Source organism: Schistocerca americana, chromosome 2, assembly GCF_021461395.2.
Source record: "Schistocerca americana isolate TAMUIC-IGC-003095 chromosome 2, iqSchAmer2.1, whole genome shotgun sequence".
Taxonomy (NCBI): Eukaryota; Metazoa; Arthropoda; class Insecta; order Orthoptera; family Acrididae; genus Schistocerca; species Schistocerca americana.
The window spans coordinates 473,467,001-473,489,306 of NC_060120.1; the positions used below are offsets into that span (position 1 = coordinate 473,467,001).

The following is a 22,306-nucleotide window of genomic DNA, read 5'->3' on the forward strand; positions in this document are numbered from 1 at the left end:
CAACGGAATCATCATTATACTACACCACAAAAACTAGAGGAAATTTATGGTTTACCTTTCCATCATCGAATAACTCAGTACAAATTTATAAGAACATTGTCCAGATGATGGTGATGGTGAAGTTCATGATAAGTAAGTATAACACTCGTTAAACTTCTGACCCATCAGAAACATTTTTAGAAAGATGTTGATACCCTGCAGAAAGTAATATACATTTTGGACATAACCAGTTCTTTATATCAATCTTTTTCTATGTAAACAACACTAAATACTACCAACGATGTTGTTTCTGATGAACAATTTTATAAAGAAAGTTAACTTTTCAATGAATTGGTCTTCAAAATACAATGCTCTGATGCTCATTCCTGAACACCCTCAAGTGTTTAATAATCAGTAGTAATTATTTCCTCACCACTGTGTCAAGGGGTAGTGGCCTCCATTTGCTCTTTGGTTTACTCTGGACACTTTCCACGGTTGCTGTAGGGTTTTCCATGCACACTTCATACAGCACTTGGCATGCGAGCTGGTCAAAAAGACGCACTCGTTTCCATGTGAACACCACTGTCAGTTCTTCTATTGTGTGAGATACTGAAACATAGAAATGTTACTCTATAAATAAAATTAAAACCAGCACTAGAGTACAGAAAAATTTGGGAAAAGATTTGCTATATAAAGGACTAACTCAACAATATCTTTAAGATTACATTAGATTCAGGTTTCGTTCTACAGACCCAAAAGTAAGAAGATTCTCATGGGTGTGGAACATGTCAGAAATACATAGAACATTAAACAATGGAAAATTCAGGATGGAATGTAACAATACCAGAGAAGGAAAGTTGCTACTCACCATATCGTGGAGATGCTGAGTCGCAATAGGCACAATAAAAAGATTCACACAATTAAAGCCTTCGGCTATTAAGGCCTTTGTCAGCAGTATACACACACACACACACACACACACACACACACACACATAAACGCAACTTGCACATTCACCTGCAGTCTCAGAGAGCTGAGACCACGCTGCGAACAGCAGCACCAATGCATGATGGGAGTGGCGACTGGGTGGGGGTAAGGAGGAGGCTGGGGCAAGGAGGGGGAGGGATAGTATGGTGGGAGAGGCAGACAGTCAAGTGTTGCTGTTTAGATGGAGGGCAGGAGAGAAGGTGTGGAGGGGGGAAGGGGGTAGGTAGTAGTAGAAAGGAGAGAAATAAAAGAAATTAAACGACTGGGAGTGGCGGTGAAATGACAGCTGTGTAGTGCCCACTGTCCACACCCATCCAGCCCCCTCCCTGTTCCCATTCCAGCACTACACAGCCGTCATTTCACCGCCACACCCAGTCGTTTAATTTCTTTTATTTCTCTCCTTTCTACTACCTACCCCCTTCCCCCCTCCGCACCTTCTCTCCTGCCCTCCGTCTAAACTGCAACACTTGACTGTCTGCCTCTCCCACCATACTATCCCTCCCCCTCTCCGCCCAAGCCTCCTCCTTACCCCCGCCCAGTCGTCACTCCCATCATGCACTGGTGCTGCTGTTCACAGTGTGGTCTCTCTGAGACTGCAGATGTGTTTGCAAGTTGCATTTCTGTGTGTGTGTGTGTGTGTGTGTGTGTGTGTGTGTGTGTGTGTGTGTGTGTGTGTCTCCTGCTGACAAAGGCCTTAATGGCCGAAAGCTTTAATTGTGTGAATCTTTTTATTGTCCCTATCGTGACTTGTGGTCTTGAAGGGAAAGCAGAAAGATGGAAAGAGTATATAGAGGGTCTATACAAGGGCGATGTACTTGAGGACAATATTATGGAAATGGAAGAGGATGTAGATGAAGATGAAATGGGAGATACAATACTGCGGGAAGAGTTTGACAGAGCACTGAAAGACCTGAGTCGAAACAAGGCCCCGGGAGCACACAACATTCCGTTAGAACTACTGACGGCCTTGGGAGAGCCAGTCCTGACAAAACTCTACCATCTGGTGAGTAAGATGTACAAACAGGCGAAATACCCTCAGACTTCAAGAAGAATATAATAATTCAAATCCCAAAGAAAGCAGGTGTCGACAGATGTGAAAATTACCGAACTATCAGTTTAATAAGTCACGGCTGCAAAATACTAATGCGAATTATTTACAGACGAATGGAAAAACTGGTAGATGCCGACCTCGGGGAAGATCAGTTTGGATTCCGTAGAAATGTTGGAACACGTGAGGCAATACTGACCTTACGACTTATCTTAGAAGAAAGATTAAGGAAAGGCAAACCTACGTTTCGAGCATTTGTAGACTTAGAGAAAGCTTTTGACAATGTTGACTGGAATACTCTCTATCAAATTCTAAATGCGGCAGGGGTAAAATACAGGGAGCGAAAGGCTATTTGCAATTTGTACAGAAACCAGATGGCAGTCTAAGAGTCGAGGGGCATGAAAGGGAAGCAGTGGTTGGGAAGGGACTGAGACAGGGTTGTAGCCTCTCCCCAATGTTATTCAATCTGTATATTGAGCAAGCAGTAAAGGAAACAAAAGAAAAATTTGGAGTAGGTATTAAAATCCAGGGAGAAGAAATAAAAACTTTGAGGTTCGCCGATGACATTGTAATTCTGTCAGAGACAGCAAAGGACCTGGAAGAGCAGTTGAACGGAATGGACAGTGTCTTGAAAGGAGGATATAAGATGAACATCAACAAAAGCAAAACGAGGATAATGTAATGTAGTCGAATTAAGTCGGGTGATGCTGAGGGAATTAGATTAGGAAATGACACACTTAAAGTAGTAAAGGAGTTTTGCTATTTGGGGAGCAAAATAACTGATGATGGTCGAAATAGATGGGATATAAAATGTAGACTGGAAATGGCAAGGAAAGCATTTCTGAAGAAGAGAAATTTGTTACCATCGAGTATAGATTTAAGTGTCAGGAAGTCGTTTCTGGAAGTATTTGTATGGAGTGTAGCCATGTATGGAAGTGAAACATGGACGGTAAATATTTTGGACAAGAAGAGAATAGAAGCTTTCGAAATGTGGTGCTACAGAAGAATGTTGAAGATTAGATGGGTAGATCACGTAACTAATGAGGAGGTATTGAACAGGATTGTGGAGAAAAGTTTGTGGCACAACTTGACTAGAAAAAGGGATCGGTTGGTAGGACATGTTCTGAGGCATCAAGGGATCACAAATTTAGCATTGGAGGGCAGCGTGGAGGGTAAAAATTGTAGAGGGAGACCAAGAGATGAATACACTAAGCAGATTCAGAAGGGTGTAGGCTGCAGTAGGTACTAGGAGATGAAGGAGCTTGCACAGGATAGAGTAGCATGGAGAGCTGCATCAACACAACAACAACAATTGCGACTCAGCATCTCCGATACATAGAACATTTTAATATAATACTCAGTTCCCTGATCATCTGTCAGGAGATCGTCAAAACATGTGAATACATTACAGTAAACTGGAACTGCTAATATTTACAGAATTAACACATTGTCAGAATGAAACATGGAGTTATGCACTTCTAATAAAATTATCATGCACAAAATGCCTAGTCTCGACTGTTGTAACCAAGTGCTGTTGAATCTGAAATCTCACATTTTTACTTAAGCTGGTCCAATAGTCCCCATTAAAATATTCATCTACAGAGTAGAAAGAATTGCCCACCAAAAAGTCTTTCAACTCTGCTTAAGCTGTGCTTCTCCTGAAACCAAGTTTTTAATTGTTGCTGGCAATCTATTGAAAACATGTGTTCCTGAATATTGGACCCATTTTCGGACCAACATACATGAATTAGGTCTTTATGTGGATTATTCTTACTTTTAGTATTGATACTATGTATTGAGCTATTGGTTGGAAACAGAGACATACTATTTGCAACACATTTAATTAAGGATATATATATAATAGAGGGAAACATTCCACGTGGGAAAAATATATCTAAAAACACAGATGATGTGACTTACTGAACGAAGGTGCTGGCAGGTCGATAGACACACAAACAAACACAAACATACACACGAAATTCTAACTTTCGCAACCAATGGTTGCTTCGTCAGGAAAGAGGGAAGGAGAGGGAAAGACGAAAGGATGTGGGTTTTAAGGGAGAGGGTAAGGAGTCATTCCAATCCCGGGAGCGGAAAGACTTACCTTATGGGGAAAAAAGGACGGGTGTACACTCGCACACACACACATATCCATCCGCACATACACAGACACAAGCAGATCAAATGTCTGCTTGTGTCTGTGTATGTGCTGATGGATATGTGTGTGTGTGCGCGAGTGTATACCCGTCCTTTTTTCCCCTAAGGTAAGTCTTTCTGCTCCCGGGATTGGAATGACTCCTTACCCTTTCCCTTAAAACCCACATCCTTTCGTCTTTCCCTCTCCTTCCCTCTTTCCTGACGAAGCAACCATTGGTTGCGAAAGCTAGCCTGACGAAGCAACCATTGGTTGTGAAAGCTAGAATTTCGTGTGTATGTTTGCGTGTCTATCGACCTGCCAGCACTTTTGTTCGGTAAGTCACATCATCTGTGTTTTTATACATACAGGGCTATTACAAATGATTGAAGCGATTTCATAAATTCACTGTAGCTCCATTCATTGACATATGGTCACGACACACTACAGATACGTAGAAAAACTCATAAAGTTTTGTTCGGCTGAAGCCGCACTTCAGGTTTCTGCCGCCAGAGCACTCGAGAGCGCAGTGAGACAAAATGGCTATAGGAGCCGAGAAAGCGTATGTCGTGCTTGAAATGCACTCACATCAGTCAGTCATAACAGTGCAATGACACTTCAGGACGAAGTTCAACAAAGATCCACCAACTGCTAACTCCATTCGGCGATGGTATGCGCAGTTTAAAGCTTCTGGATGCCTCTGTAAGGGGAAATCAACGGGTCGGCCTGCAGTGAGCGAAGAAACGGTTGAACGCGTGCCGGCAAGTTTCACGCGTAGCCCGCGGAACTCGACAAATAAAGCAAGCAGGGAGCTAAACGTACCACAGCCGACGGTTTGGAAAATCTTACAGAAAAGGCTAAAGCAGAAGCCTTACCGTTTACAATTGCTACAAGCCCTGACGCCCGATGACAAAGTCAAACGCTTTGAATTTTCGGCGCGGTTGCAACAGCTCATGGAAGAGGATGCGTTCAGTGCGAAACTTGTTTTCAGTGATGAAGCAACATTTTTTTCTTAATGGTGAAGTGAACAGACACAATGTGCGAATCTGGGCGGTAGAGAATCCTCACGAATTCGTGCAGCAAATTCGCAATTCACCAAAAGTTAACGTGTTTTGTGTAATCTCACGGTTTAAAGTTTACGGCCCCTTTTTCTTCTGTGAAAAAAACGTTGCAGGACACGTGTATGTGGACATGCTGGAAAATTGACTCATGCCACAACTGGAGACTGACAGCGCCGACTTCATCTTTCAACAGGATGGTGCTCCACCGCACTTCCATCATGATGTTTGGCATTTTTTAAACAGGAGATTGGAAAACCGATGGATCGGTCGTGGTGGAGATCATGATCAGCAATTCATGTCATGGCCTCCACGCTCTCCCGAGTTAACCCCATGCGATTTCTTTCTGTGGGGTTATGTGAAAGACTCAGTGTTTAAACCTCCTCTACCAAGAAACATGCCAGAACTGCAAGCTCGCATCAACGATGCTTTCGAACTTATTGATGGGGACATGCTGCGCCAAGTGTGGGAGGAACTTGATTATCGGCTTGATGTCTGCCGAATCACTAAAGGGGCACATATCGAACATTTGTGAATGCCTAAAAAAACTTTTTGAGTTTTTGTATGTGTGTGCAAAGCATTGTGAAAATATCTCAAATAATAAAGTTATTGTAGAGCTGTGAAATCGCTTCAATCATTTGTAATAACCCTGTGTGTGTGTTATATATATATATATATATATATATATATATATATATATATATATATAGAGAGAGAGAGAGAGAGAGAGAGAGAGAGAGAGAGAGAGAGAGAGAGAGTTGTATTCCAAGAAATTTAACATTGTCAGCCTCTTCTACCTGCATGTCTTCATATGTTATACACCCGCTGGGAAGAAATCTCTTACAGGTTCTGGACTGCATATAGTGGGCCTTTTCAAAGTTTAAGGACAGTGAATTAGGTTTAAACCAATTATTAATGTCAGGGAAAACTTTATTAACAGCAATTTCTAAACCTGTACTTCACTTGCTATTTATGCAATGTTCGCATCATCGCAAACAAAACAAACTTAGCACCTGGCAATGAAACAGACAAGATGTCATTAATGTACATAACAAAAAGCAATGGACCCAAGATGGAACATTGAGGAACACCACATGTAATTAATTCCCAGTCAGGTGAAGACTGACTTCTTACTCCAGAGGTATTTCATGAATGCACCCTTTTTTTCCTATTAGTTACGTAAGAATCAAACCATTTTGCAGCCCTGCCAGTGACACCATAATTTTCTAATTTAATTAAGATTCATATAATCAAAGGCTTTTCACAAGTCACAGAAAATGCCAATACCCTCTAAATTGTTATCTAATGAATTAAGTACACGGTATGTGTAAACAGCGTTCTATATATCTGACCCCTTAAGGAACCCAAACTGTGACTTGGACAATATATTATTTGCAGTCAGAAGATGCTTGAACTAAACACTTTCAACTATTTTTGAAAAATTCAGCAAAAGTGAAATTGTTCGATAGTTTGGTGGTGTCTCTTTATCCCCCTTCTTGTTAAGAGGTTTAACTTCACAGCATATTTTAGCCAGTCTGGAAATGTTCTGCTGATAGGAAATTGATTGCACAAACAACTTATAATAGAACTCAAATCACATGAGCACACCTTGATTAATTTTTTTGATATGTTATCATAACTACTAGACTACTTTGGTTTTAAGGATTTTATGATGATATTTTATCTTTGGGAGAAGTGAGTGTCATTTCCATTTTGTTGAAGTTATTTGTAGAGACTGGTCTCAAATATCCCACTGCACTTTTTACTGAACCTGATAACCCTAAGCTGTCAGTACCAGAAACAAAGTACCTGTTTAAGAGGTTCGCAACATTACATATACTTATTACCAATGCCTCATTTGTTTTTAGAGCTATCTGTTCCTCTTCCTTTCTGGCCCCAATTGTCTCTGTCTTCATTATATCCAATACAGTTTTTATTTTGTTACCTAATGTAATTATCTTTTTCTCATAATAAAGCTCATTAGATTTATGGATTACTTGCTTCAATATTTTGCAGTACTCTTTGTAATGCATTACAATGCTAACATCAGAGCTGATCCTAGAAAGTAGATACAGTTTTCTTTTTGTCGCACATATCTTTATTCCTTGTGTAATCCATGATGTATTTTTAGACTTCTGTTTCATTTGAGTTACCTTTAGCAGAAAACAATTTTCAAATGAGGAAATATGTCTTTAAGCAATCTCCTAAAATTCTCAATTTTTGATGTTATCTTCCTGTACTAAGATTTAATATTCTGTACTCAGATTTAATAAATATCCATACAAGATTCAACATTTAACTTAAGATGTTGCATGTCATGATCACGTAGTACATTTATATTGGCTTTGTGGCATGACTTTTTCCTTAGATTTGTCTATGAAGATATATCAATAGCAGTCTTGGAGCATTTACATGCCCTAGTTGCAAAGTTCACAGTAGGACTTAAATTGGATAACAGTGTTACTGATTAGAACAATTGTGTGATACAGCTTTTCAATAAATCCATATTAAAAACATGAGCAACCACTATTTCCTTGTTTTTTTTGTTTTTTTTTTTTTGCTATGGAATACAACTTGTGTTGTACAAGCTTCTAAGTGCTGCTCTGAGCACTATTTATTAATATCAATATTTCTGAAGTTAAAACAGTTTCTAAAAAATGTGGCAACTCTTCCTTTATCCATATTTTCTCTACAGAAGTAAGAGGCTAACTTAAATCCTATAACATATTACATATCTATACTAGTGGTCACATGATGTTCAGAGAGGCAGATTATATCAACTGGTTTGCTCAACTCTAATTCTTCAATGCAACTCTTTAAGCTTACCTCTCAGTCCTCGGATATTCTGATGCAATGAGGATAGCTAATTTTGTGCTTTGGCTGAATTACAACTGGAAGAACTTAATTTTCCTGACAATTTCTGGACATCTCCAGTTTCAATTGGGGCTATGTGCATGAACTGTGTACTTAAAATTTGCTTTGTGGCTGCCTGTTTTATCAATGTGAATGTCATTTTCAACAGGGCTCTGAACATCTTTTGTTTTTGCCTTTCCTAACCTAAAAAACTGCTGTTCTGTCACTTGCAACCACAAGTACTTTACCACATGTGATAGTGCCCCACCTTAAGTTATTTGATATTAGCCCAGACAGGGCGGACATTAGCACAGACAATGCCTAATATACGCTCACCTACTGATAGAGTCAACAGGAATCACACCAAAATGAGACCCCATACCTTCATTCCACATCTGCTTTGACTCTCCCAACAGAAGAGTTTAAAAGAGGCCAGTTATGGCACCTCACAACAGGCACAGCCCAACATCAATATGTATCGTTGCTGAGGCTATCTTTACCAAGTCACCTTCAATTGAATAATTAGGGTCCTATCTATGCTGTTGCCTGTCCCACCCACTATCACCACAGTGTCTTTCTTTGTGAAGTCTTTGCGAAGTGAACCTACATCATATACCAGATGACCCACACTTGTAGTATGTTTTTTTTTTTTAAATAAAAAAAAAACTTGTGACCTGGTAACCTAACCCTAATTCATCCTGTACCATGTAAACAACCTAACAAGAAAACTTTCTTTTTCTTCATAACTTCTGCTGAGTTCTTATTTCTCAAACACTTTTTGAAAGTTTGTTGTGTCCTGTCTACTCCCACATCTATTTAACTTTTTAATCTAGCAACTCTGAAACAACTAAAAGAATAACTCAACAACCATTCCACTCATTTATAAAAAGAAGATACTGCTCACATCACGTTCATTTGTTTATTTACAGTGCAGAAAAGGCGCCAAACCCCTCTCTATTAACTAGTGAGACATTCTTTACATTTTGTTCTTTCATTCATAATAGTGCGTGTTTTGTAAGAGATCTTGTACTCAATATGAAATACAATAAATAGAAACAATTATGGCAGGAATAGTATGAACATAAATACAGGCAATAGCAGGGAAAGAAATATACTTTATATTTGCTTGTGAGAAGTAGAATAAGAAAGATATTTTACAAATAGGTGGATTTAGACTTGAACCATGGCAAAAAGTACTTGGAGGAGGAGGAGGAGGAGGAGGAGGAGGAGGAGGAGGAGTAGGAGGAGGGGAAGAGGGGGGGGGGGGCGGGGAGAAGAGGTAGGTGAGTGACTACAAAAGAATTATAATTGAAAAAGACGTGAGTGTGTGGTTCACTGATTCTGGATAAAAGTCACCATCATTGTAAACTTTCCAGGGAGAATTTATGACTATGAGAAAAGGAAGTGCGTCAGTTTTTTTCTTAAAATGTTACAGAGCACAATACTCCATTTATAATCCAGGGAGATTGTTCCACACGGTGGAGTTTGAGAATGTTTTTGTTTTACGGCTGGTATACTAAAGAAGAGAGATTTTGTGTTGTCATTATGATCAGATGATAGGTGCTTGATCTCTGAAGCAAAATAATTTGTGTCTGCACAATGACAAGCAGATGAGGTACACAAACATACAGCACTCCTGAAACTTTCCTTCTCACAACCAGCCTAACTGGGCATAGGAGGAACTGACATGGTCAAGTAGATAGCATCCACTCCTAGTAAGGGGAAGAAACACAGATCTTTCACTACACATGCTGTTTTGGATTACCACATGCTGTTTTGGATTACATTACACTAGTGGCTGTGGTAGAAACAAAGACTGACCAAATACTTCACATTTTGTGGAAAAATGTTCTGAATGTTTTGAAGAGCAAAGATGCAAGCAGAAGTCTTTTTGAACTTGGCAACGAGGTTTTCTGTCAACTTGAATGACTCATGGATGCACAGTGACAGATGGTCTGAAACGGGTTCTGTCGAGTACATAGTTCTAATTTTCATCCACCAGAGTACAATAGCAGACAGACATTCAAAAAACAGGTCAAGAGAATGTTTTTGTAAATTGTTCTGTTTATTTCTTGAAGGCTTTTTTGTTTATTTATGATTGTACAGTTTTGTCCTACCCCCATGAAACATGGACCTTGCCGTTGGTGGGGAGGCTTGCTTGCCTCAGTGATACAGATGGCCATACCATAGGTGCAACCACAACGGAGGGGTATCTGTTGAGAGGCCAGACAAACATGTGGTTCCTGAAGAGGGACAGCAGCCTTTTCAGTAGTTGCAAGGGCAACAGTCTGGATGAATGACTGATCTGGCCTTGTAACACTAACCAAAACAGCCCTGCTGTGCTGGTACTGCGAACGGCTGAAAGCAAGGGGAAACTACAGGCGTAATTTTTCCCGAGGGCATGCAGCTTTACTGTATGGTTAAATGATGATGGCGTCCTCTTGGGTAAAATATTCCGGAGGTAAAATAGTCCCCCATTCGGATCTCCGGGCGGGGACTACTCGGGAGGACGTCGTTATCAGGAGAAAGAAAACTGGCGTTTCACGGATCGGAGCGTGGAATGTCAGATCCCTTAATTGGGCAGGTAGGTTAGAAAATTTAAAAAGGGAAATGGATAGGTTGAAGTTAGTTATAGTGGGAATTAGTGAAGTTCGGCGGCAGGAGGAACAAGACTTTTGGTCAGGTGAATACAGGGTTATAAATACAAAATCAAATAGGGGTAATGCAGGAGTAGGTTTAATAATGAATAAAAAATAGGAGTGCGGGTAAGCTACTACCAACAGCATAGTGAACGCATTATTGTGGCCAAGATAGACACGAAACCCATGCCTACTACAGTAGTACAAGTTTATATGGCAACTAGCTCTGCAGATGATGAAGAAATTGATGAAATGTATGATGAGATAAAAGAAATTATTCAGGTAGTGAAGGGAGAATAGACATGGGTGACTGGAATTCGAGAGTAGGAAAAGGGAGAGAAGGAAACATAGTGGGTGAATATGGATTTGGGGAGAGAAATGAAAAGAGGAAGCCGTCTGGTAGAATTTTGCACAGAGCATAACTTAATCATAGCTAACACTTAGTTCAAGAATCATAAAAGAAGGTTGTATACATGGAAGAATCCTGGAGATACTAGAAGGTATGAGATAGATTATATAATGGTAAGACAGAGATTTAGGAACCAGGTTTTAAATTGTAAGACATTTCCAGGGGCAGATGTGGACTCTGGCCACAATCTATTGGTTATGAACTGTAGATTAAAACTGAAGAAACTGCAAAAAGGTGGGAATTTAAGGAGATGGGACCTGGATAAACTGAAAGAACCAGAGGTTGTACAGAGTTTCAGGGAGAGCATAAGGAAACAATTGACAGGAATGGGGGAAAGAAATACAGTAGAAGAAGAATGGGTAGCTCTGAGGGATGAAGTAGTGAAGGCAGCACAGGATCGAGTAGGTAAAAAGACGAGGGCTAGTAGAAATCCATGGGTAACAGAAGAAATATTGAACTTAATTGATGAAAGGAGAAAATATAAAAACGCAGTAAATGAAGCAGGCAAAAGGGAATACAAACGTCTCAAAAATGAGAACAACAGGAAGTGCAAAATGGCTAAGCAGGGATGGCTAGAGGACAAATGTAAGGATGTAGAGGCTTATCTCACTAGGGGTAAAATAGATACTGCCTACAGGAAAACTAAAGAGACCTTTGGAGAAAAGAGAACCACTTGTATGAATATCAAGAGCTCAGATGGAAACCCAGTTCTAAACAAAGAAGGGAAAGCAGAAAGGTGGAAGGATTACATAGAGGGTCTATACAAGGGCGATGTACTTGAGGACAATATTATGGAAATGGAAGAGGACGTAGATGAAGATGAAATGGGAGATATGATACTGCGAGAAAAGTTTGACAGAGCACTGAAACACCTGAGTCGAAACAAGGCCCCGGGAGTAGACAACATTCCATTGGAACTACTGATGGCCTTGGGAGAACCAGTCCTGACAAAACTCTACCATCTGGTGAGCAAGATGTACGAGACAGGCGAAATACCCTCAGACTTCAAGAAGAATATAATAATTCCAATCCCAAAGAAAGCAGGTGTTGACAGATGTGAAAATTACCGAACTATCAGTTTAATAAGTCACAGCTGCAAAATACTAATGCGAATTCTTTACAGACGAATGGAAAAACTGGTAGAAGCCAACCTCGGCGAATATCAGTTTGGATTCCACAGAAGTGTTGGAGCACGTGAGGCAATACTGACCCTACGACTTATCTCAGAAGCTAGATTAAGGAAAGGCAAACCTACATTTCTAGCATTTGTGGACTTAGAGAAAGCTTTTGACAATGTTGACTGGAATACTCTCAAATTCTAAAGGTGGCAGGGGTAAAGTACAGGGAGTGAAAGGCTATTTACAATTTGTACAGAAACCAGATGGCAGTTATAAGAGTCGATGGGCATGAAAGGGAAGCAGCGGTTGAGAAGGGAGTGAGACAGGGTTGTAGCCTGTCCCTGATGTTATTCAATCTGTATATCGAGCAAGCAGTAAAGGAAACAAAAGAAAAATTCGGAGTAGGTATTAAAGTCCATGAAGAAGAAATAAAAACTTTGAGGTTCGCCGATGACATTGTAATTCTATCAGAGACAGCAAAGGACTTGGAAGAGCAGTCGAACGGAATGGACAGTGTCTTCAAAGGAGGATATAAGATGAACATCAACAAAAGCAAAACGAGGATAATGGAATGTAGTCGAATTAAGTCAGGTGATGCTGAGGGAATTAGATTAGGAAATGAGACACTTAAAGTAGTAAAGGAGTTTTGCTATTTGGGGAGCAAAATAACTGATGATGGTCGAAGTAGAGGGGATATCAAATGTAGTCTGTCCATGGCATGGAAAGCGTTTCTGAAGAAGAGGAATTTGTTAACATCAAGTATAGATTTAAGTGTCAGGAAGTCGTTTCTGAATGTATTTGCATGTAGTGTAGCGATGTATGGAAGTGAAAATGGACGATAAATGGTTTGGAGAAGAAGAGAATAGAAGCTGTCGGTGGTGCTACAGAAGAATGCTGAAGATTAGATGGGTAGATCACATAACTAATGAGGAGGTATTGAATAGAATTGGGGAGAAGAGGAGTTTGTGGCACAACTTGACAAGAAGAAGGGACCGGTTGGTAGGACATGTTCTGAGGCATCAAGGGATCACAAATTTAGCATTGGAGGGCAGCGTGGAGGGTAAAAATCGTAGAGGGAGGCCAAGAGATGAATACACTAAGCAGATTCAAAAGTATGCAGGTTGCAGTATGTACTGGGAGATGAAAAAGCTTGCACAGGATAGAGTAGCATGGAGAGATGCATCAAACCAGTCTCAGGACTGAAGACAACAACAACAACAGTTTTGTATTTGCTTTTAGTAGTGTGAATGAAGCATGAATGTATCTTAAGTAATATGTACATCATTGTTCTACTAATGAACACTGTAGTGTGAGAAACTTTTAAGACAGTGTGAATGCAGATGACGGGGAATTCTATACCATAATATGTTAAGTAAGTTTGCGGTAAAAGGAAAGCTAATTCAAGTAAATAGGTAATAATGTAAAGTATAAAAAAATATCAGAATGTAAAATATTTATTTCGGGAAAGCGTACAGTTTGAAACGGTGTTATTTGTTAATTGGTTAGTCATGAAAGGTGCGAACTAATGCGGAAAAATAATGTTTTTTTTTTGGCCTTAAAGAAAACTGACCAATCAGAATGGAGTATCCTTCGCATGTCTTTTCTCTTGAAGATAGAGAATTCTTACAGCAGTCTAAGGAGACGGAGCCCAGCCTTTCAATGGTACAGTCGTGTGTAGTATGAGCACTGAAGGAAGTTATAGTTTAACGGTTTCAGTTGTGCTATATGCCTCAAAAGTGCTTTAAAGTGAAGGCATATTTATTCCGGCATGTTATTTTAAAAAAAAAGTATGGATATTTTAGGTAATTTTGAGTATGAGAAAAGACAGTAAAACCGTGTGGCATATTGAGCAGATCGGTGACTAACAACTTGAGTGCATTAGACACTGATAAACTTAATAGTGTGGCGAGCATTTTCATTTAAGAACAATCTGTGTTTAGTAGCTATACAGATTTCGGTAAATACGTTATCATAAACTTGCCAACACGAATAACAGGGTTTGTGCATGACTGTGTTAGGATTGGCACAGGCTTGGCAGTGAACGTGTAATTCTGAACTTCAGAATATACCAAAGTTTTGCCAGTATTTCCACCTTTCATTCAAAATTAAGACCTTTTCCCGAATTTTAGAATAGTTACGTTGTATGCAGCCTGGTGTGAGTCGCCGAATGGTACGTTTCTGCTCGGCTTTCCTACCAGCTATCTGCTGCAACATGTTCACAGGTAGGTGCTGGTAAAAAGGACAGAAGGAACCACGCTGCTGCACATGGTGCATCTGTGCTGCGAAAACAGTTAAAAAGCCATAGTACATTGAATCCTTGGTTGAGAGAAATTTTGTGAAGGACCGTATAGTGAACGATAACAAAAAATTTAGTAAATCGGTACACGTGGAATTTTGAACCCATTTCGAGTAACCGGAGAGACTTACAAGAAAGAAGGTGATGTTAAACAATCACAACAACAAAGAGGGCACATCAAAGCAGCAGATGGCATCACAGTGGTAACAATGAGTAGCAGTATGGCAGGGCAACGCTGCCAACTTACACGACGAGTGGGGACCCTGAAACTGGTACGGCAGACGAAGGAGGTAGGACTCGCAGTTTCAGCACGCTGAGGTTGCAGCATTCAATGAAAGATAAGTTTGTTACATATTGTGTGTGTGTGTGTGTGTGTGTGTGTGTGTGTGTGTGTGTGTGTGTGTGTGTGCGGGGGTGGGCGCGTGGGCGCATGCGCGCATTTTTGTAAATGCAAATAAAGAGGAAGGACTCTCATTCAGTGTAAGTGCTTCACAAACTAGCACACCTAAACAGAGAGTAGTAGTAGATGTTAAAGAGGAGGTTTTTGATGATATTTCTTTGTTATTTATGGACAGTGGAGTAGAATCTGCTTTAAGGATGTCTGTTAATGTAACTAGTGGAGATAATGTAGATCCTGAAAGTGACATTAAGCATGAAATTGGTAACAACCAATTATGTGATGACAATGTTGGTAGTTTTACTGAATAAAATGTGTCAAATGTGGATACCAAATTTGGCATAGTACCAGTGGAACGAGGTAAACAGGAAACAGTAATGCAAAAAATAGGACCTGGAAGTATGCAAGAAATGTTTGCAGCATTAATGGATTGTATAAAAGATGGAAACAAACATGCTAATATGGCTGAAACAATTGGTCAGAAAATCAGTAAACTTGATGAAAAACTCGAAAAGCAAACTAGTGATTTTAATGAAAAAATTGAAAAGCAAACTAGAGATTTTAATGAAAAACTTAAAAAGCAAATAGCAGTTTTGAAAGATATGTAGAAAAATGATTTGAAGTAGTTAGAAAGTAAAGGGGATGGCAAAATTTTTCAAGTTGGAAATAACTGCCAACAATCCATTAAAACTGTAAAAAATGAATTAACAGATGCCTCAAAAAAAGCTTCTATTGGAAACAAACAAAGGTTAGATTTGATAAAAGAAAATGTGCAGAAAGTGCAGGTCAAAATAGCGGCAGAAGAGCCTATATCTGAAAATTATCACAAATTGTTAGCCAGTAAAATCAGTGCTGAATATGCCAAATGTATGAAGGAAGTAAAAAGTGTATCTGTGGGTGTGTCTGAAGAAAATGTTCTACAGCTAACTAACAAGGTAGAAGAGATTGAAAATAAGTTGGATGAACACAGAAATTGATTATTCCAAGTTAAAACCAACCTCAGACAAGGAACTAACAGCAGTGGGTGTAGTTTTGTAACAGAATCATCTGAAATATCATATGTCGCTAACAGGCAGTTTTTATGTTTTGATCCAACAGGTAATGTACATCCAAAAGAATTTTGGAATGACTTTGAAGGTGTTCTACCTAGTTTGTGGTCAGACAGACAAAAAATAGGGTTTATTACATCTAAATTCTTGGGAGAGGCTAGAATTTGGGGGATTATTGCTACCGACCATTACGATACTCTAGATAAATTTAAAGAGGCGTTAAAAAAAAAAAAAAAAAAAAAGGAAAGAAAGAAAGGAAGAAAGACTGATTATTGAGGCAAGCAAAAACAAATGGAGCTGCTAATTAGCTTCTGAGCTGGGGAAAAGTTTAATTCCAGAAAGGTAAGCATAAGAAAGCTTGCGTTAAAGTGGATGGCAAATCTGTCATATTTAAACAATAAAGTTGATCCAGAACAAATTGTTAGGGGACTGGAAGGTAAACTGATCATGAACTGGCGAAACAAAATTATTGCAGCTCCGAGGGATGACGTTAATAAATTCGTTAGTTACTTGGAGGGAGTTGAGAAGTTGTTGCATGAGGAGGAGCATGCAAATTGTAATGTCAGACCACCAAATAGTGGAGAACCATGGCAGAATGTAAACGTTAACAGAATTGGCATGTACCGTGGAAACAGCAGGAGCAGAGGTGCCGAGAGATGGCGCTACCCAACAAATGATAGGCGAAGTAATGGGGACCAGGTGCACAATTATCGATTGTATTCTCTGGTGCGAGAGGACGATGTTGCGCCAAGGTGACAGCAAATGGGGTTAAATGTAAGAAATGGTACAGAATCCCAAATTTGTTAAACTAAATGGCGTCTGTGAAAGCACCAGCGTTAACAAGATGGGAAGTAGTAATTTGAATGCGCCAGCGAAACCCTTTGTACATGTTAGCACTAAACAGGCAGGGATTATAAGTGAGAACAGAAGAACGTAGTAGCAACAGATGAAACAAGCTACATAAAAACTGTACACTTAACAGCGGTTTAGGGGATTTTCTGGACAGACATAAACAAAATGAGCACTGTATTGCAGAAAAATGGATGATGTATCAGCGGAAAATGTGACAGAACCTGATTGGCAGAAAGTCTTTAGCAACCAAGCTGAAGTCAAGTTATGTTCTGGGGAAGGAGAAAGTACAGAAGCTTCAGAATTACGGGAGATCAGTGATGTCAATGTAGAATAAATAATAGCGCCTATAAATGACGACATTTGTGAGGCTGTAAGGGAGAGGCAGGAAAATGGTGAGCAAAATGGGGGTTAGCCAATTAATCATGGAAAAAAGGAAGAGAGAGAGAGGAAAGGGAGAAGGGCAAAAGCCGGAAAAAAATTTTGAGTTGTCATTGGTGGACAGAATAGTTAGTTTGGGAAAGAAAAGTAATGAGGGTAATTCTGCAAAAATCTGTGTAATTTCTGGAAACAGGGAAGGTTTCGATAGAAGGGAGTTTGTGAATGATTTATTGGAGGACAGTTCTGACACTAGCAATGAAAGGAAGGTGTTGAGTCAGCCAGTAATTAGTCTGCAAGTGTGTAACAAAGAAGTACAGTGTTTAGCAGATAGTGGCAGTGATTTGTGTGCTGTGAGTAAAAGTTGGTTAGAATTGTTGCCCAATAGAAATGAACTAGTAATAATGCCAGTAATGGGGGTGCAGATAGTTGTAGCTACAGGAAAAGTTAAAAAGTTCTGTTGCCACTGAAAGTAAATAGTGTGGAAGTACTCCATGACTTCCTTATAATCCATGATCTATGTACAAAAATACTAACTGGCTTAGATTTCTTTAACCAGTACAGAGAAAGATTAAATTTTAATGAAAATGTAGTAATTTTTTAAATAAATGTGAAAGATGTGGTGGTACAATTTTTTCAAAAAAATAATTTGATTAAACAAGAAGTAGGCAGGATACCAATTAGTTATTGTAGAAAGATGGTAGATTTAGAGGGCTACAATGAGTATGTGGATGATGATGGGGAGGACCCTGAGGAAATGAAGGTAGTACAAGAAATAATAGAACAAAAAGTAAAAGAAGTGCCAAACTTAGAGGAGCATCAAAGGAACAAATTAAAAAAAAAGTGCTACGAGATCACAAAAATGTTTTCTCTGATCAACCTGGCTTAGTCAAGGAATATGAATGCTACTTAAATGTAGAAGATGACACACCTTTTTTTTCAAAAAACCAATACCTATCACTGAATGACACAGGGAAGCTGTCCGAGATCTGATACAGAATATGATAAAATGGGGAATTGTGGAAAAGGCTGTGAGCGTATATAACAGTCTGGTGATTGCAGTAACAAGAAAAGATTGATCTGTAAGATTAGTGTTGGACACTAGGGCTTTAAATAAAGTAGTTTCACCAGAAAGTGATTGGCCAGAAAACATCAATGAGTTACAGCAAAAATTTAAGGGGTCTAATTATTTTACATCCATGGATGTGATGTGTGGTTATTGGAATCTGCCATTGGCCCGTGAATCTATGAAAATATACTGCTTTTTTATTTGAAGGGAGATGTTATCCTTTTGGTTTAAACATAAGTGTGTGTGAACTTGTAAGAGCTGTGTCACAAGTGTTGGGGGATGAAATATTTAAGAAAATAACAGTGTATATAGATGGTGTTTTAATTTCTACTGCTACCTGGGAATAACACTGTGATTTGTTAAATAAAGTTTTGGATGCTGTTGAACAAGGGGTGTTAAAACTGAAATGCTAAGAACAAATTAAAATTTGTAGGTCACATTATTAGTGGGAAAGGGATAATGCCCAACCCAGAAAAATTAAAGGCTATTCAAGAATACAAAGCTCTGAATAGTAAAAAGAATTAAAAAGGGGTGTTCAGATTATTTGGATTTCATAGGCATTTTGTACCAGAGCAATTATTTAATGCACTATGTTTAAGAAATCTGTTGAAAAAAGATGTACCATACAAATGGACCAATGAATCGCAAATTGCATTTGAGGAACTAAAGAACGCCTTATGTGAAAGCCAAATACTTCATCATCCCGATTTTTCCAAACCTTTTTGCTTAATGGCAGATGTGTGTGGATACGGTATTGCAGCAGAGCTGTTCCAAGCGTATAAAGAAGGAGGTGAAGAGATTTATAAAACTATTGAATTTGTGAGCAGATCGTTGCAACAATCTGAGAAAAATTATTGCATTTTGGAACAAGAGGCGTTAGCGATCATATCTGGCTTGGAAAAATTTAAACAATACCAGTTTTAACTCCGCTTGTTCAACAGCGCACAAAACTTTATTTAACACAGTGACCCTAGGGCGTAGACATATTTGCAAATGCGCAAACTGAAACACACCAGACTAACCAGGTGGTCTTTATACTTGTAACAGTAAGATCTGGAAATTAAATACATAAAAGGATCTGAGAATTTGGTGGCTGATGTGTTATCCAGGGGGTAGAAGATAATGAGAATAATGAAAATGTGTTGACAGACAAAGAAGGGATCCATATATTTGGAACCATAAGGAAAATTGATGAAAAGGTATAGATGAAAAAAGTGTGTAATGAATTAAGAAGGGAACAAAACCAAGATGACAATTTGAGATTAGTGAAAAGTTATTTAGGTGACCCAGCTTATCCCAAAGTTGCCAAATATTATAAGATGCATCAGTGGATTTTATTCTGCAGGAGAAAAAAATACGGATAGTCAATGGAAAGTTTGCTTTCCTGAACATCTTAACTTACCAACTGACTATGTACGTAAAAGGTTTGGGCATTATGGGGCCAGAAAATGTGTAGCCACAATTAGTGAAACAGTGATCTTTAATAATATGTGGAGACAGGTAAAACCAAGAGTTGAAATGTGTGACAGATGAAAAAAAAATAAAAAAATAAAAAAAAAATAAAGGCCAAATGTATAGTGTTAAGCCACAAAATAAATTAGACCTTGTTGACTGTAATATTTTCGGTACATTACCTGTATCTTGAGGGGGTTGTGAATACGTTTTCGTGTTGGTGGATGGGTTCACAAAATTTGTGAAACTATACCCAATTAAGAAGGCTAATGTGAAAGCATTAGTAAATAAATTGCAGAAACACTTCTTTGTGGCTTTAATAGTCCTGAAAGCTATCTTGTCTGACAATGGTCTGCAATTTGTTTCCAATAAATTTAAAGAATGTATAGAAAGCCGAAACATTTAAATTTTTTCCAGTTGAGTTAAAGTAAAGAAAAAGTTTTAGTTTTGTTTTCAATAGCAACTAGTTTTTTGCTGAGAAAACCCATTAAGTCTTCTAAAGGAAATAAGTTCTTGAAAAAATTTTCTAGTAGATTTGATCTTGCTGATTAAACTAAAAAAAAACAAAAAATAATATCAGAATGTTAAATATTTACCTCGGGCAAAAGGGCAGTTCGAAAGTGTGTTATTTGTTGATTGGTTAGTCATGAAAAGCATGGACTAACATGGGAGAATAATGGTTTTCTATTGGTCTTTTGTGTATAACTGCAATAGGATTAGCACAGGCTTGGCAGTGAACGCATAATTCACAGCTTCAGAATATACTGGAGTTTTGCCAGTATTTCCATCTTTCGTTCAAAATTAAGACCTTTTCTTGATTTTTTGAATAGTTAAGTTGTATGAAGCCTGGTGTGAGTCACAGAATGGTAGGTTTCTGCTCGGCTTTCCTACCGGCGATCTGCTGCGATGAGATCACAGGTAGGTGCTGTAACCGCGCCGCCACACCTGGTCTACAATAATACGAATTAAGGACCAATTAACCTTGGATGAGACACTATTATTACTTGGAACTTCTTTACATTTGGTTTTAGGACAGGGTTGTGCCTATCAGAACTGATGACAGGTTGTCACTCATGAAGCCAATGGCATTATTGTTATCTTCAACTCTATCACTTACATAAAGCTTGAAGACACTGACATAAAGTGGTATTTATGGGAGGGCAATATCAATGACATGTTATGAGGGAAGATCAGAAAGTAATGTACAAAAATTTCATTACAAAAAAGTTTAAAAGGTAATATATCACAAGTGAACTTAAATATTTTATCTACTTTTCTACACAGTCACCAACATTCTCAACTCATTTCTCCCATCGTGCTGCCAGTTTCAATACATTTCTTTTGTAGAAGTCCTTTTGGTTGGAGTTTAGCCATCTGCAGACTGCTGATTTCACTTCCTCATCTGTCACAAAGCATAGGCTGACCAGGAATTTCTTCATGGGACCAAACAGATGGAAGTCCAATGTTGCAAGGTTTGGACTGTATGGTGAATTCTGGACCACCTCCCACCCAAATCTGATGATTTTTTTCACAGATAGGAGCAGCAACTGGGGCGAGCATTGTCATGAAGAAGTTTGGCACCATCAGCATCATTGTTGTGGCATTTGTCACAAAGGACATGATGCAATGTAACCAAGAATGTAGGCTGCAGCTTTCACAGTGGTCCCGTGTTCAGAAAAGCCCACCAATAACATACCTTGTATATCCCAAGACACTGTCACGACAAGCACTTTCCTAGCAGACTGAGTCACTCTGAATTTGCTATTCTGGGGACCCGCATGTTTCCACAATGGAGGCCTGCTTGGTTTTGGACATGTATTGGTATGCTCACAACTCATCACAAGTGACAATTCTCTTCAGAAATTTGTGCCCTTCTGCAGCGTAATGCGATGGCCCTTCTGATTGTCTGTCAGGTTCTTAGGCAACCAACAAGCACTAATTTTACAAAATTCCAATGTGTCATAAATGATACCGCACACTGTACCATAGGAAATTTTGAACTGCTGCAATAAGGTTTGTAGTTGCAGCAAGTCATTCAAAATTACTGCCTCAATGGCTCTGACATTCTACGGGGTTGCAGCTGTTACCGGCCACCCAGGGCATGGTGAATCACTAAGGTTCACATGGCCCTCTTTGAAGAGTGCACATCACTTGGAGACATTGCTACAGTCCACACTGTCGTCCCCAAACACACCAGGTATGTCTCCTGTGAATTTCCCTTGGCCCACAAATATGGAACAACACTTCACTGCACTTCACAAGCTGTGCGCCATGTTTGTTTGTAGTTCAGGCTAGTCTCACTAGAGCTGCTTGCTAAAATACACAAAATACCTTCTGCAGCACAAATTTCAAACAATATTGTCATGAAATTTCAGCATCAAAGCTGCAATACCGGGAGAGAAAAAAATTATTGTGCATTACTTTCTGTCCTCCCTCATATTAAGGGGACCCTGTGGAATTCATTATACTTGCTTCACATTTGCATTACTGTAAAAAAAAACACATTGCTGTCTGAAACTTCTGGCAAATTAAAACAGTGTGTCAGACTGGAACTCGAACCTGGGACATTTGCCTTTCACAGGCAAGAAGTC

The 22,306-nt window shown here is 39.1% G+C and overlaps 1 protein-coding gene across 1 annotated transcript in view; it reads right to left on the reverse strand.

The window, feature by feature from the left end:
• Positions 1 to 22,306, reverse strand: part of LOC124595268 (DNA topoisomerase 3-alpha) — a 181,940-nt gene that overhangs the window by 113,479 nt on the left and 46,155 nt on the right. The window contains exon 6 of the mRNA XM_047133942.1: positions 413 to 588. Coding sequence (XP_046989898.1) covers positions 413 to 588 — 176 coding nt within the window. The remainder of the gene's footprint in view (positions 1 to 412; positions 589 to 22,306) is intronic.